Source organism: Rhinolophus sinicus, linkage group LG10 (assembly GCF_036562045.2).
Source record: "Rhinolophus sinicus isolate RSC01 linkage group LG10, ASM3656204v1, whole genome shotgun sequence".
Lineage (NCBI taxonomy): Eukaryota > Metazoa > Chordata > Mammalia > Chiroptera > Rhinolophidae > Rhinolophus > Rhinolophus sinicus.
Window position 1 is genome coordinate 16,963,144 of NC_133759.1, and position 15,832 is coordinate 16,978,975.

The window sequence follows — 15,832 nt, forward strand, 5'->3', positions numbered from 1 at the left end:
TTTAATATGACTCTATACTTGAGACATAGTTCTGAGATATGTAAGCCGCTGTGTTCCCACTTTTCCCTTTTGTCATTCTGCTAATCATGTTGATCAAAAGAACAATTCTTGATTCCATAATTTGCCTATAGGATTTTCATAGCTCTGCACTACTGCCACATCCAGCCTCTGGTTACTAAGGAAGTTTGGGTAGGGCATTGGTTTTGTATCCAGCTTCTTTGTTCTTTCTCCTACTTTTGTTCCCTTACCAAGAAGTTAAAGCCTATTGGGGATCTGGGGAAATTGCAAAACTTAATCATAATCAAAGCTGAAAACTTTTATTTCCCAAAGCTATTCAGAGTTTATTGTGTCCATCAGTTTTAAAGTTTGAGGTTGGTTATCCAAATTGCTTATCCCTGTTTTGGGCTTCATTTTTCTTTCTCTTCAGTAGCACTGGTAGAACACTAGGCAGACAGATGATTGGAACGAGATTTTAGAGATTTTAGTATGAATGTCGTACATGATAAAGTTGGCATAGCTGCATTCAATGAGGAAAGTATAAATTATTCAGTAAATGGTGTTTAGACACATGGCTTAAAGTTTGGTACATATTTAAGTTAGAACTGTGTTTCACGCCATATAAAAATGTATTCTAGATGACTAAAATGTTGAACAAAAACATAACGCAACTTGATGAAAACATGGTTGTTGAGTATTCATCTAATCTCAGGTTGGAGAAGGAATTGCTAAACATAAGGGCCAAAAACCCATGAGGGAAGAGTTCCTCAGATTTAAATCTTAAGTGTGAAAAGATGAAGCTAAGTGTCTAAAACTAAAAAGGGAAAAAGTTTTTGCCATGTACTACAGAAAAAGCTGAAATGTATGAGGAACAGATGAGCTTATTTTTATAGAAAAATATTCTACATATATCAAGAAAAGCATATATCAGCATTGCCCCAAAACAACAGAGTAAATGTTGAACCTCAGTTGTAATCAAACAAATACAAATTGATAGACTTGTAAATATAACAAGAAAGTTAAAGTTAGTGCCTACCATCGATAAAGAGTGGTTAAAACGTGCTAATGTGAATTGATCATGGAGCACTTTTTCTGAGTGGCAGTTTCGCTTTTAAGTGTGCAGAATTTTGATCTAGTAATCCAATATTTATGGATAGTTATGTTAAACAAAAAAGAATATTCATGTTTTTCATAATAGATGTTATCAGAGTCAATTTTGATATGTAACAAAGGGGAATCATTAAGATATGATATATCCTTATATATACTACATAGCCATTAACAAGTCATATTTTTCATGAAGATCAGCTATATGGACTACCAAACAATAATTTCATCATTTTGTATAAAATTATACACAGATGAAGGACTGGACAAGACCTAACAAAGGTTATCAGCAGTGGGTTGATTAGTGCTTTTAATTTTCATAAAAATTTTCTGTATTATAAATATTACATTGCTAGGAATGCAATGTTATTTCTATATATGAAAACCAGTCAACATAATATACCATATTAAAATAGCATTTGAGGGCCAGCCTGGTGGCTCAGGTGGTTAGAGCTCCGTGCTCCTAACTCCGAAGGCTACCAGTTTGATTCCCACATGGGCCAGTGGGCTCTCAACCACAAGGTTGCCAGTTCAACTCCTGGAGTCCCGTAAGGGATGGCCGCCCCCTGCAACTAAGATTGAACACGGCACCTGAGCTGAGCTGCGGCTGAGCTTCGGGATGACTCAGTCAGTTGGAGCGTGTCCTCTCAACAACAAGGTTGCTGGTTCGACTCCCGCAAGGGATGGTGGGCTGCACCCCCTGCAACTAGCAACAGCAACTGGACTTGGAGCTGAGCTGCGCTTGCCACAACTAAGACTGAAAGGACAACAACTTGACTTGGAAAAAAGTCCTGGAAGTACACACTGTTCCCAATAAAGTCCTGTTCCCCTTCCCCAATCAGATCTTTAAAAAAAAATAATAAAATAAAATAAAAAAATGTCTGGTGGCGTTGTCTGGAGAAGACACGCAGAAATGGCACCTCGCAAGGGGAAGGAAAAAAAGGAAGAACAGGTCGTCAGCCTCGGACCTTAGGTAGCTGAAGGAAAAATGTATTTGGTGTCTGCCACATCTTGCATCCTTAATGACACTTTCGTACATGTCACCGATCTTTCTGGCAAGGAAACCATCTGCCATGTAACTAGTGTTATGAAGGTAAAGGCTGACCGAGATGAGTCTTCTCCATATGCTGCCATGTTGGCTGCGCAGGATGTAACCCAGAGTGCAAGGAGCTGGGCATCACTGCTCTCCACAGCAAACTCCGGGCCACGGGAGGAAATAGGACCAAAACTCTTGGACCAGGGGCCCAGTCAGCGCTCAGAGCCCTTGTCTGCTCGGGAATGAAGATCGGACGGATTGAGGATGTCACCCCCATCCCCTCCGACAGCACCCGCAGGAAGGGGGGTCACCGTGGTCGCCGTCTGTGAACAGGACTCCTCAAATTTCTGTTTTCTGTTAATAAATTGCTTTTGTATGAGCTAAAAAAAAAAAAATGGCATTTGACAAAATCCAGCATCCTTTCATGATAAAAATATTCAACAAACTAGGAAAAATCCACAGCTAGCATCATACTTAGTGGTGAAAAACTGGGTGCTTTCCCCCAAGATCAGGAACAAGATAAGGATGTCCATTCTTGTCCTTCCTAACAACATTGTTATGGAGGTTCTAGACAGGTCAGTTCAGCAAGAAAAAGAAATAAAAAGTATCCAAATTGGAAAAGAGGTAAAAGTATCTCTATTTACATGATCTTAAATATAGACTTTGCATATAGGAAGTCCTAAGGAATCCACACAAAAAACTGCTAGAGCTTATTGAGTTCAACAAGGTTGCAGGATACAAGCTCAATATACAAAAATCAGTTGATTTCTGAATGTTAGCAATGAACAATCCAGAAACAAATTTCAAAAACAATTCCAATTACAATAGCATCAAAAAGAATAAAATACTTAGGAATCAATATAACAAAGGCAGCGTAAGACTTCTCTAGGGAAAACCACTCCTGTGTTTCTCCTTTATTCTCATACTCATAATACTGCTGACACCAGATGTGTAGGTTTTCCACATCAAGCAATTCTTCTACACCTGCTGGGTGTCCTACAATTCAGTTCAATTCTGACACTAACTGTAGTTAGAATGGACCTCACAGGTTAAGGGCTCAGTGCCCCCCCCCCCCCACTCCCACTTCAGACATGAATTGGAAATCCAAGTTGTCACCTATGCTGCTGCCAGTTGGCTATACATCGGAGCTTCCCATAACCCCATCCTCAGGTTCAATTAATTTGCTAGAGCATCTCGCAGACTCGGGAAAACAGTCTACTTACCAGATTACTGGTTTATTACAACGCATATTAAAAGGTATAAATGAAGATCCAGATGAAGAGATACATGGGATGAGGTCCAAAACTGTCCCAAGCGCAAGAGCTTTTGTCCCCGTGGAGTTGGAGTATGCCTCCCTCCTGGCACATGGGTGTGTTCATCAACCCAGAAACTCTCTGAACTTGTACTTTTAGGATTTTTATGGAAACTTCATCACACAGGTATGATCGATCGGTCATTAACTCAATCTCCAGCCCCTCCCTCCTTCCCAGAGGATGGAGGTTGGGACTGAAAGTTCCAAGCTTCTAATCATGGCTTCGTCATTCTGGTGACCAGCCCCTATCCTGAAGTTGTTCAGGAGCCCACCAGGAATTGCCTCGTTAGAACCAAAAATACTCCTATTACCCAGAAAATTCCAAGGGATTTAGGAGCACTGTGTCAGGTACCAAGGTCAAAGACAAATAGTAGAACAAAAGGTACTCCTAGTACTCTTATCACTTAAGAAATTACAAGAATTTTAGAAGCTCTGTGCTAGGAACCTGAGGGTAGAAACATATACATGTATATAAGTGCGTGTGTGTGACTTTAATTTCACACTTGTATACTGAAAACTACAACACCTTGTGAAAAGAAATTAAGGAAGACCTAAATAAATGGGCAGACACCCAGCTTCTTAAAGACTTCATATTAAGATGGCAAATTGACCTATGCCTTCAATGAAATCCGTATCATAAGTTCAGCTGTCTTTTTATAGAAATTGACAAGTTGATCCTAAAATCCACATGCAAATGCAAGGGATTCAGAATAGATGAAACAATTCTGAAAAAGAACAAAGTTGGTGGACTCACACTTCTCAATTTCAAAATTTACTTCAGAGCTACAGTATTCAAGTCGGTGTGGACTGGTATAAGGATAGCTTTATAGATAGACCAGTGTAATAGAACTGAGTGTCCAGAAATAAACCCATATACCTATTTATGGTCAGTTGATTTTCAACAGGAGTGCCAAAAACATTCACTGGGGAAGGAATTGTTTTTTCAACAAGTGGTGCTGGAACAACTGGATAACCTAATGCCAAGGAATGAATTTGGACCCTCTACCTCACACCATATCCAAAAAATTAACTGAAAATGAATCAAAGACCCAAATCTGAGAACTAAAAACTATAAAACTGTGAAGAAAATATAGGTTTAATTTTCTTGACCTGGGATTAAGCAATGTGGTCTTAGATACTATATTAAACACATAAGCAACCAAAGAAAAGATAAATTGGACTTCTTCAAAATTAAAAACATTTATGCTTCAGAGGGCACCGTTAAGGAAGTGAAAAGACAGCACACAGAATGAGAGAAAACATTTGCAAATCACATACCTGATGAGGGGCTTGTATCTCAAATATATAAAGAACTCTTAGAACTCAGTAACAAAAAGACAATTTGATTTAAAAATAGGCAAAGGATTTGAGTACACGGTTCTCTAAAGACCATATGCAAATGGCCAATAAGCACATACAAAGATACTCAACATCATTATTCATTAGGAAAGTGCAAATCAAAAGCACAATGAGATACCACTTCACACCCACTGGGGTGGCTATTATTTAAGAAATGGATAATAACAATTACCTGCAACAATATGGAGAAATGGAAATATAGTGAAACTACTGGTGGGAATGTAAATAGGGAAGCCATTATGGGAACACTTGGCAATTTCTCAAAGTTAAATGTAGAGTTACCATGTGATGCTAGCTGTATACCCAAAACAATGAATCACGTTCTATGTTCTCATAAAAACGTGTATATGAATGTTCATAGCAACATTATTCATAATAGGCAACAGTGGGCACAACCCAAATGTTTATCAGCTGGTAAATGTTTAAACAGGTTATGTCCATGCAGTGGAATAGGATATTATTCAAGGAATCCATTATTATGTACTATTTTCTTCTACACATACGTACCTTTTCACTTAAAGGAGCCACTTTATGGCTTCTCTTTGGCATGTGCGAATTGTCAGCATTACTACTCTTGTGCTTTGAGGCCGTTAAGTAAAATCAGGGTGATGAACACAAGCCCTGCATACTGAGACAGTCGATATGATAACTGATGGCTACCAGGTGGGTAGTGTATATATGTGTAGATACACTGGAAAAGGGACGATTCACGGCTCACGCAGGAAGGAGTGGGACAATGGGAGGTTTCATCGTGCCACTCAGAACAGTGAGCAGTTTAACACTTATAAATTGTTTATTTCTAGAATTTTCCAAGTAGCATTTTCAGACCTTGATTGACCGCAGGTTACTGAAACCATGGAAAGGGCAACTGCAGATAAGGGTGGGTGGGGGAACTACTGTACCTAAAAATGAAGTACTAATGCATGCTATAAGATGGACCTTGAAAACATGAAGTCAGACACAGACAGCCACGTATTGTCTGATTTCATTTATATGAAATACCTAGAATAGGTGAATCCACAGAAACAAAGTAAAATTAGTTGTTGCCAGGGGCTGGGAGTCAGAAGAATAGGGAGTGACTCCTAATGGATGCAGGATTTCTTTTTGGAGTGATAAAAATGTCCTGGGATTAGTAATGAGGGTTGTATAACCTTGTGAATATTAATAACACCAAATTGTGTACTATTAAAGTGTGAATTGATGGTACATGAATTATATCTTAATTTTTTTTAAGTTGGGAAAAAACAAACCCTTTTCATCCTGAGTCTTAAAAATGTATTTAATATCTATTATTTTTATTACCAGAAAAAAATACTGTATTTACAATGTTTTAATGGGAATTAGAAAACCAATTTGCAACCATAGTATTTTTTTCATAAGAAAGCCTGTAATAATGCCATGAGGTTGACTTAATTTGTTTCTTTTGGTTCTTTAAAGTTTGAGTTGCATATTTGTTTGCTGCATTACAGAAGGGAAAGGTGTCCCTCTGTCCTCCTTTCTCCATCTGGCCCAGGTTCACATTCAGAGGCAATGAGCAACTTTCCTGTGGCTCTTTCTAGGACTTAGATAATGGATTTTCTCATTCTCTTTCTCCTTTCCTCCTTTCTTCACCCCTCCTTCTCCCTCTCTACCCCCTCATCCTTCCTCCCTCCTTCCCCAATCCTTCCCCCCTCAGCTTTCTTATATACACGTGACTGGTGTACTCTCGCTTTTCTTCTATTTTGAGCCATGCTTATCATGGCTGAACATTTATGGGTCAGAGGGAGTAATCTGTGGTTTTTCAGCGAACACTTCAGTGAGCACTTAGGTTTTGCCAGGCACCCTGCTAGGTGCTAGAGATCCAGAGGTATATGCTTTTATACTCATCTTTTGGTAGGTTCCGCTCTGTCTATTGATAGGTTCCTAAAGGATGAGCAATTAAAAAGTTTGTTGACTTCTATGCATTTTGAATTTGAAGTCCTTGTGAAACGTCAAACTGGAGGTGTTCAGGAGGCATAGTGTATAATCACACACACACACACACACACACTAGTGGCATTGAAATACAGTGGTATAGAATTCAGGAGAGAGATCTATGCTTGAGATTAGATTTCAAAGTCATCTGAAAATTGTTCTTACTGTAATCTTTCAATATTTAACTCAGTACGTTCCTTAAAGCAGTTGCCACTGGGGTTTTTTCCTTCACTAAAGTACGGAATCCTTTGGCAACGGGAATATCATTGAGTATTTTGAAGTTTATCCTTTAAAACTTTATTCTGAAGAGGAAGTTGGGTGTCATGGGAGACAGTCAGGAATTTGTTTTAGTTGAAAACAAGTTTCATATATATCTGTGCTATGGATTCTGTCTTATTAAAAATAATGTTTTCTGGGTTTTACAAAATCATTTCTTTCTAATATACTAAGTTTCCCTCTGTTCCTTGCTTGCTTTCATCAAAGAGGATACTTCTGACAAGATGGATGGTAAGACCTTCCTAATTCTATTACTAAAGATTTTTATGGCTCTTGGATTCTATATAATATCTTTGTTCATTTTCTTAATTTCTGAAAATAGAGTGCTTATTTAACAGCAATCTTAACATGAAAATGGCTACATAATTCTGATTTCAGTTTTAGATTAGGCATATACATTTTGGGGTTTCCCAGTCTACTCAAATACTAGGTTACTCACTGTTGTAAGTTAAATCAATTATCTTAAATCTTTTTACCTTAGCTCTTAGGAAAGTCTTGTTTCTTAAGTTTTTCTCTGAAATATTAGTCTCAGAAGAATAGAAAGGAATCTCATGTCATTTGATTCAACTCTTTAGTTTACTAACTTTGAACAGGGAGAGACAAATGACATATTTTACAGATTCATATGGCTATTTATAAACGGGAAATACTAGTTACAGGTGCTGTCTTTTAAGAGAAACTTACATTAAGCTTTGCCTTTTTAATTTCAGTATTCAAGTGATTAGTTTATCTCTTGCTTTGTTCAAGATGGTATTTTTTATCTGTATGGTATTTTGTCAGATACCAGACAGCGTATTACCCACACTTTCCTTTCACTTCATCAGATACCATAATGTTTCCTAGAAATTTAAGCTTTTTTAAAGAAATTATAAGAAGATACTGAAACTGTAAGCCACAGTATGAGGTCTAGGAAAAATGGAGAACTGTATTATGTTTTTCTATCAATTATTACATAAACTCTGAAATCAGTGTATCTTCTATTCTGATGAAATGGAACGTTTAATCTTGGGTTGGGTGTATGAGTGTTACTTTTATTAGTCTGTGTGCTTCTATGATGTTTAATGTATTTCATAAATTTTAAAAAATGAATGAAATGAAAGCTCACAAAGAGAATCTCTGTATTTTAAACCTTTAGATATTACTTATAACACCGAGATTCTGGATCTTTTAAAAACAAATTGTTCTCCTTTTTCAAATCAAAATATTTTCTTCTTTGGGTCATAAAAATCAGCCTTTTTGAGGACTCACCTGTGTGACATGATGTGTTACTCTCGCTGATGTTCAATCCTATATTTTTAAAATGTCTTTATATGCACACACATATCTGTTATTGCCCTTTAGTAGTAGTGAGTTATGGTATTTATACTTGGGTGTTTTTACTCATTTTCATTGACATGTTAGGGAGCACACAAAAATCTTGATTAAATAGCTGATGGATGATAAGTCTTTATATATAATGCTTTGATAAAAATACTGGGCTAATAAGGCATAGGTCAAGGATTTGGTTCCCATGTTCATCAGTTATTCTAGTTTTTTTATGGACTAACTTGAAAATGCTCAGAAAGTATTCTTAACTCTGGAAAGATCCATAAAAATCTACAAAGAGAAGTAATGACAGAGTTGCATCTTTCTTGAGTGATTAATTTCTCTAATTTTCTTTACCACTTCAAATTTTAGGTATGAAGTTTAGGTAAAAGTTTATGTTATGGAATTTTGCCATTTTCAGTTGTCTAGTTTTAACCTTTTTTTGTGTTGTGAGTCATTAGGTTACTTCAATTTTTTTTTTTTTTTTTTTCCAAAATGAACCTTTTAAATGTTAATTTAAGGCAGACTACAAGATTTTGTTTTTACTTTCATTTTCTTCTTGGGTGGGAGGCGTGAAGTAGATCTTAACATTAGCATTGGCAGAATTTGTTGAAATGTTATTGTTTTATTTCTCTTATTTAGGAACAGCATCTGAAGATGGTAAGAATTACACATTTTGCTAGTAACACAAATACCTCTACATTAATATTTTTATTATTAGGAATTAAAACTAAAATAGTCTGATTTCTTTGCAAATCGATATCATTTGCCAGCTGTGGTAGCCTCTACATTTTATGTTTGGTTTTGCTAATTCTGTATGTGGATTTTTCGTTTTTAATTCTTCATTCTGGAGTTTTGCTTTGAATCTTGGATCATTTCATGCTGGGAAAACATAATTGCTTAACATGTATAATAATATCTAATATAAAGTTAGCGCATAGTTTCATTTTTTTGAATAGTGACATTAATGCTTTTTGGTTTTGTTTTTTAATTTATGCCAGTTCATTTATACTTTGGGGAAGCGTGCATCATTGCTTTATTAATGGAGTTTAAATATCATCAGTGTTTAAATGCATTTATTTAGTCAGCTTTTAAATGTATCTTTGATTTGAATTAGTGACTGGGTAAATTGCATATATGATTTGAATGTGAGATTACAAAAAACTTGCTAGATATATTTTTATTTTACTGAGCCAGTTTACTTAAAAAATATGTATTGCTTTTGAAATAGTAGAAAGGAAAAAAATTCAATTTTTATATTTCTCCTGCCTGAAGTCTGACTTACTAAACCTCTGGTTGGATACACCTTTTTTCCCTCCTAAGTTTTGCGTGGGTGTGACACTTTCTTGTGATACAAAACCAAGTAGTTTTAACTTGTACTTTGATATCTCATATTTACTCTGACATATTTGAAGTATTTTCATATTTTAGGTTTTAAGTTGGAATACTCTATAAAAATGGTTTCTGTCACTGTGGCATTGTAAAATAGAATGGAAATATCAAAATACTTAACTTACCCTAATTTCTTATAAAAGATAAATTCTCCATTTCAAAAATAATAATTTTGTCTTTCTGTTTTACTTCTTAGTCAGGAGAACATTGTGTTCTATTCTAGAAAGACTCTAAAAGGCTGAAAGGTCTGAACTGTGGGCTTACTGGGGACCTTGAAGAAGTTGATAGAATTTTAGGATTCTACCCGCTATACTTCTGATTTTGCTTTTGTTTTATTTCCAGTTCTTACTCGATTTTAATTTTGTAGTTTCTTAATTTTTTTTAAGTTTTTAATTTCCTAACTACTCGTTATTCTTCGGGATATTTTTTTTTCCTGACTCACGTAGCCATATCAGGCTAGTTAGTATATTGTGATGGCCCTGCAAATTGTACCTTTTAACAAAAAGGATTCTGAGCCCTTCTTTATGATTGTTTTGTATTCGTTCTGACTTGATAGTGCTTGAGACTGATGCTTAAGAATACCAAAGTACCTGCTAGTAATATATTTTTGTTTTTACTAATGGCAGTTTACTTAAAGACTTTGATAAGTGTTATCTCGTTTATGGCTTGGTTTGTGGAGCGGGGATGAGGCAGTGGTAGAGGAGAAAGGAATGCAACTGGAAGGTAGAGAAGGAAATGTGTTGACAGAAGTGCCAACTCTTATGTGATAGGTTATTTCTAAAATCATTTTATAAATGAAATTGGTTGGTTGGGGGAAGAGAATGGTAAACGTGTCCATATACATCTGTAGTAATCCGATGTTTAGCACAGGATAAAAAGAAATATTTTATCTCTTCTTGCAAATTCCTTTAGAAGTACATTTTCAGTAAAAAGGATTGTTTAGGTTGTTCCTAAGGTTAGGTTTATGTTTAAAACTACACGCTGGATTTGAGAATAAATTTCATTGATACTGAAATTTTAAAATTGGAATTACCAATTAAGAAACAAGTGGCATGCCTATAGTAATTATTTTAATTGTAGCTCCACTGGACTAATCAAACTGAGAATGGAAATCTTTTAATTTGACTTTACTTTTACCCTTAAAGGAAAGTTAGTTTATGGTGCAACATGTAAACAGCAGTATGTATTTTTAAAATTTTAAGGGAAATATAACCTGTAAGTAATGGTGACATGATTATAGAATTTAATACTTGAAAAGCACACCAATTAGAAAATTGTAGTGAGAATTTTCCCCCCCATTACTGAATATTATTGTAGAAAAATATCTTTAATTATGTAAATAACTTTTTTCTTCAGGTCGGGTAAGAGCAAAGCTTTCAGCACCACTTGCTGGCATGGGAAATGCCAAGGCAGATTCTAGAGGAAGAAGTCGAACAAAAATGGTGTCTCAGTCACAGCGTATGTATTGCCTCAGTTCTCCTGTATTTGTAATATGTTAGGATAGATAAGTGTGTTGCTTGTATATTGTGTGTTAGGAGATTGACCAGTGGATAAAGACAAAGCTAATTTTAAAAAGACAAGCTACATACTGAGTTCTTGTTCTATACTTTAGGTTCATCATCACCTGACAAAAATGAAGGTATTTTTTTTTTCAATGTTTTGGGTCAGTTGTGCATGTTTTGGAATTTTTTTGAGTGAGTGTTGTCTTGTCTTTGGTGTGTTATTAGGCTGCATCATTGATATCTGCCACTTAGAAAGACAAACTTCATCTGCTATACAAACTTTTGCATGGAGATATTTTAAATAGCATAATCTCTTAGCATTAAGGTTTTCACAGTCTACTCAGAAACTTGCAAATATGGAAAATTATGCTTTATAGGGGCAAAAAATTTACCATGTTTTAGCAACAAATGACATCTAGCTAATGCTATTCAAGGACAGCTTTGTGGTATCTTTATAATCTCCCCAAAATCTATTAGAATACAGCTAGATTTTTGGCAGCCATATGCTGATTCATAGTGAGAAAACAAAATGACCAGTTCTGCTGTATTCCTTGTTAAATTTAAAATATATTTTTTCTATTTCATTAGAAGGTGAGTTTCTCCATATGCCCGGTTATTAAAAAGCACTATTTTGAGGTCTAGATAAAATGTATGATCCATTTCTACACATTTCAGAATAGTAACACATACACTTATGGCATTTATTAATTTAAAGGAGTTTGTTCCCATTCCTTCTTTATCAAGAGATTTTCATTATCTCTTATCTGTAAAAACAGGATTTTTTTCCTAGGGAAGTGATTCTCGGGTTATTCTACATACTTGGCTGTTTTGGAAAGAAAGATTTAACTATCTTCCACTGATGTTTCGGTGATTTATCAAGATATCAATGCTCAATTTGTGTGTTTTAACTTGATTTCTGAATCTTGGAATCAGGGGAAAGACAGCTGTGCTTAGAGAAGGCCAGGGTGGTGATTACATAAGTCCCACCTTCGAGATTCTCCTCTTCTCCTCTTTCCAAAGCCAAAAAACTCCAGACAGAGTAATGATGGGGGCACTCACTAAGAGTCCAAAAAAATAAGTAGAAATGCTCAGGAAAAGTGGTTTGCAAATTGAGGATTATTTGTCTGGGTAGAGGCTCTTCTCCCAACCAAAATAGAAATAGGTCATGTCACATTCTTCCCTGATACTGTGTATTTTTAAAGTAACTTACTCTTTAGCAATGCAGTATAGTAGTATAGAGCCTTGCTTCTCCAAATGTAGTGCCCAGCCCAGCAGCAGCATCATGGGAGCTAGTTAGAAATGCACAATCTCATGCCACCACAGATCTACTGAATTCAGTTTTGAACAAAGATCACCAAGTGATTTGTGTTAAAGAAAAGATTGAGAAGTATTGATGTAAATAACAAACTTGAGAGCCATGCTGCTCAGATTTGAGTCATGGCTCTTCCAGATTTTTTAAAGTTCTATTTCTGTATACTCATCTGTAAAATGAAGAGGATAATCTCATAGGATTGTTGTGAGGATTGAATGATGTAGTATATTTAAGACACTAAGACAGTGCCTGGGCCCAGAGTAAACACTATATATTTTAGCAGATAAAATTGTCCTCGTTATTCTTATTGTCAATTGAGATTTATACTTCTGTTGCGTACTTCTGTACCTTGTTTATTCTTATGACCTTCAGGAAGCAAAAAATAAATAATGGTGAGGTTAGGAAATTTAAAACATCATGGCAAAGATTCAAAGTGCTTGGTTTTGGTTTTTCAGTATATTACTTAAGGACCTCTCTCAGGTATGTTGTAACTACGGGTCACTTCAGTGGAATATAGCATAATTTTTTTACATTTGATTTTTTACTTTGAAACCCAATCCACAATACTTCAAATCCTTTCCTAAAATATGAGAACATAATGATAGGCCTTTAGGCCTAAGTAAGATTTTAAGATTAGGAGGCATTCCCCCCACTATACAGTCACGTAGGTTTTAAATCATATGGAGAGGTTTTTCTTTGCTTGCTTGCTTATTTATTTGAATGACTATATGTTCCATTCCAAATTCTTTTGAAAAAAGATATTGTGGCCCTATATAATTTGATGCAAGTTTCTTTACAGTATATTCGCATAGAAATATTGCTGTGATCTCCATCTTCACTTTGCTGTAAAGTAATCCATTAGGGTTTGCATGGACTTTCCATATTTTTATATCATCATTTAGAGAAAAAAAAAAAAAAAAAAACACCCAAAACTCTTGGATCAAAGCAAGTGTGTTCTGATGGCTAACCAAAATAAATAAAAGCAGACCAAGTGGAGAGACTTCCAGATTTATACTTATGTAAGGATTGTGTCTTTTTTGTTGTTGTTGATAGTGACTGGTTGTGTACAAATGTTTGTACAGCCTGTCAGAAACATTGTCTCCCCACATAACCCATCTGCCATTTGTGGTTTTTTTTTTCTGTGTTTTAAGAAAGATAAAATTTGTAGCTTTTTGTGTGTGCTTTTTCTTCAGCTATAGTTGAAGTTCTTCTATAGTTGATGTTGTAGTTCTTCCTTACTTGTAGGTTTAAATTAAATGTTTAAATAATAAAAACTTAAACATTTAATGATTTAGATTTTAGGCCATCAGAAGAAAAGCTGAAGAATTTACACTTATTTTTGGAACTTCATTTCATCTGCTTTGTACATGAGTGTCTCATTTCAGTTTATTAGCTGTAAAAATTACTAAATGTACTTACTGCTTTTGTTACAGACATCTATGGTTTGGGGATTTCTTTTTAAAGCTTTTTGTTTTTATTTTGTTTTGTTTTGCTTTAGGGTCTTTTATTTTCTAAGAACTGACTAAAGCTTTCTTATTTCCATCTGCCATCCATTTTAAATCTGCTCCTTCCCTCTTCCTGGATTATAATCCTTCCCCTAATTCTGCCTTTACACTTGTTCAGGATCACAATCTGCTAATACCATTGGTGGTAAGAATCTATAGACTTTATGTGTCCATGTATTGTTTGATCACCTATTTTCATGATCAAGAATGGGTTCTATTCAGCAGAAACTCTTAATATATAATATTCCATCATTTTTTAGCCATATTGCCAGTTAGGAGTTTTCTTTGGCCTGTCTTTTATTACCAAAACCCTGGATTTGTAAAATTATCCAAGTTGATTCCCCAGCTATAAACATTCAAAAGCAAAGGAGCTTTAGTAATGCCTTGAAAATATTTCATAAAAAGTATAAAATGGTAATTTGAAAACTTTAGGCAACACAAAAGAAATTAGGTATCTAATTTCAAGTTTTGCAGATTATTTTCCAGCATGCTATTCCCTAGGTACATTATGCCCCTTTTCATCAACTCTGTGGTTTTCTTAGAAGAAATAATTAGCCTTGGTAGTTCTTTGCTGGGGAAAGAGCCTTGATATTTTCTTCTAAGTATAAATAATTCCAAATGAGACATAGGCACTGGAATTGTCACACTGTTTGTAGGGGTCAGGGGGGCATTGGAGAAAAGAGGGTCATGATTAAAGCAAAATGAACACTGTCAATTTTATTCCCTAGGAGGGGGCATGAATTTAAATGGATAGAGAGTGAGCTTGTATTATTTTGATAAATTCAGTAAATCTAAAATAGCAGTGGTAACTCTGCTTATGTACTACATGTTTCCTGTCTGCTGAATAGACCCACACTTCAAGGAATTTTCTAGTCTCCTACCAACACCTCCACCTCCTAAATTCATATTAATTTTAACTGAATACCATATTGTGTGTGTTCAGTTCATTATTTACACTTTATATTGTTGCAAGTGTTCCCATAAAATATTCCATCAGCTTATCTTGCATTGTGAGTTTGTGGCATGTTGGGTGTTTGGGTGTTTTGGTGTGTATGTTTAGTTTAGACACTGCATGGAGAAGTAGGTGCCTTGTGAGTATCCTTAAGGTTATAATGGAAAGAAACCTGATTTAAAGATTCTTCACCTGAAGCATCATGAAACAATTCAAATGAGCCATCATTTTAAAGTAGACTTGAATAATTTCCTACAATAATTTAGAATACCTTCTGCTCAAATAGTTAAGTTCTTAATTTTATCAGAAACACTGCTTTGTTTTACAGTATTGCTATAACCAGTGGAAGTTACTTACATTTCATTTTGTGTGCTGGTAAAATTTAGGAATTAAACATGAGCTTAAATTGTATTCAGTAAGATCATGCCAAGAAAATTATTGCAAGGGTCACACATCAGCAGCCCATGGACCACATCCAGCCTGTCTCCATTCATGTATTTTGGGGTCTACACAACATGATAAAAATCAGGAAATTTCAAAGCTTTCATTTTTCAAAACTTCCCAAACATGGCTACTATTACCTCACGACAGAGCTGGCTGCACTAAAAAGTCACCACTCCTGCCATAACACTCAGCACTCTGCCCTCATTGACATCCCCAGCTTGTCCCCATCTGCATTTGAGTCTTTAACCTTTGCTCTGTGGAAATGAACTGTGATTGGGTAAGATGACACAAGGTGAGCAGTGACTGCCCTGTTGCTTAGGAGAAGTAGTGCCAACAAAGGGGAAAAGTTGCTTTCGTGAAGATTTATTTAAGTGCTGGTT

At 35.4% G+C, this 15,832-nt stretch overlaps 1 protein-coding gene and 1 pseudogene across 50 annotated transcripts in view; both read left to right on the forward strand.

The window, feature by feature from the left end:
• Positions 1–15,832, forward strand: part of CLASP2 (cytoplasmic linker associated protein 2) — a 140,940-nt gene that overhangs the window by 77,909 nt on the left and 47,199 nt on the right. For 20 of the 50 annotated variants that reach the window (XM_019727691.2, XM_074312660.1, XM_074312669.1 and 17 more), the window contains 5 exons: positions 7,248–7,271; positions 8,988–9,005; positions 11,094–11,195; positions 11,350–11,376; positions 14,175–14,201. In XM_019727691.2, coding sequence (XP_019583250.2) covers positions 7,248–7,271; positions 8,988–9,005; positions 11,094–11,195; positions 11,350–11,376; positions 14,175–14,201 — 198 coding nt within the window. The remainder of the gene's footprint in view (positions 1–7,247; positions 7,272–8,987; positions 9,006–11,093; positions 11,196–11,349; positions 11,377–14,174; positions 14,202–15,832) is intronic. The other 30 variants (XM_074312672.1, XM_074312667.1, XM_074312675.1 and 27 more) reach the window with 6 other exon arrangements.
• LOC109445362 (small ribosomal subunit protein uS11) lies at positions 1,873–2,535 on the forward strand (annotated as a pseudogene).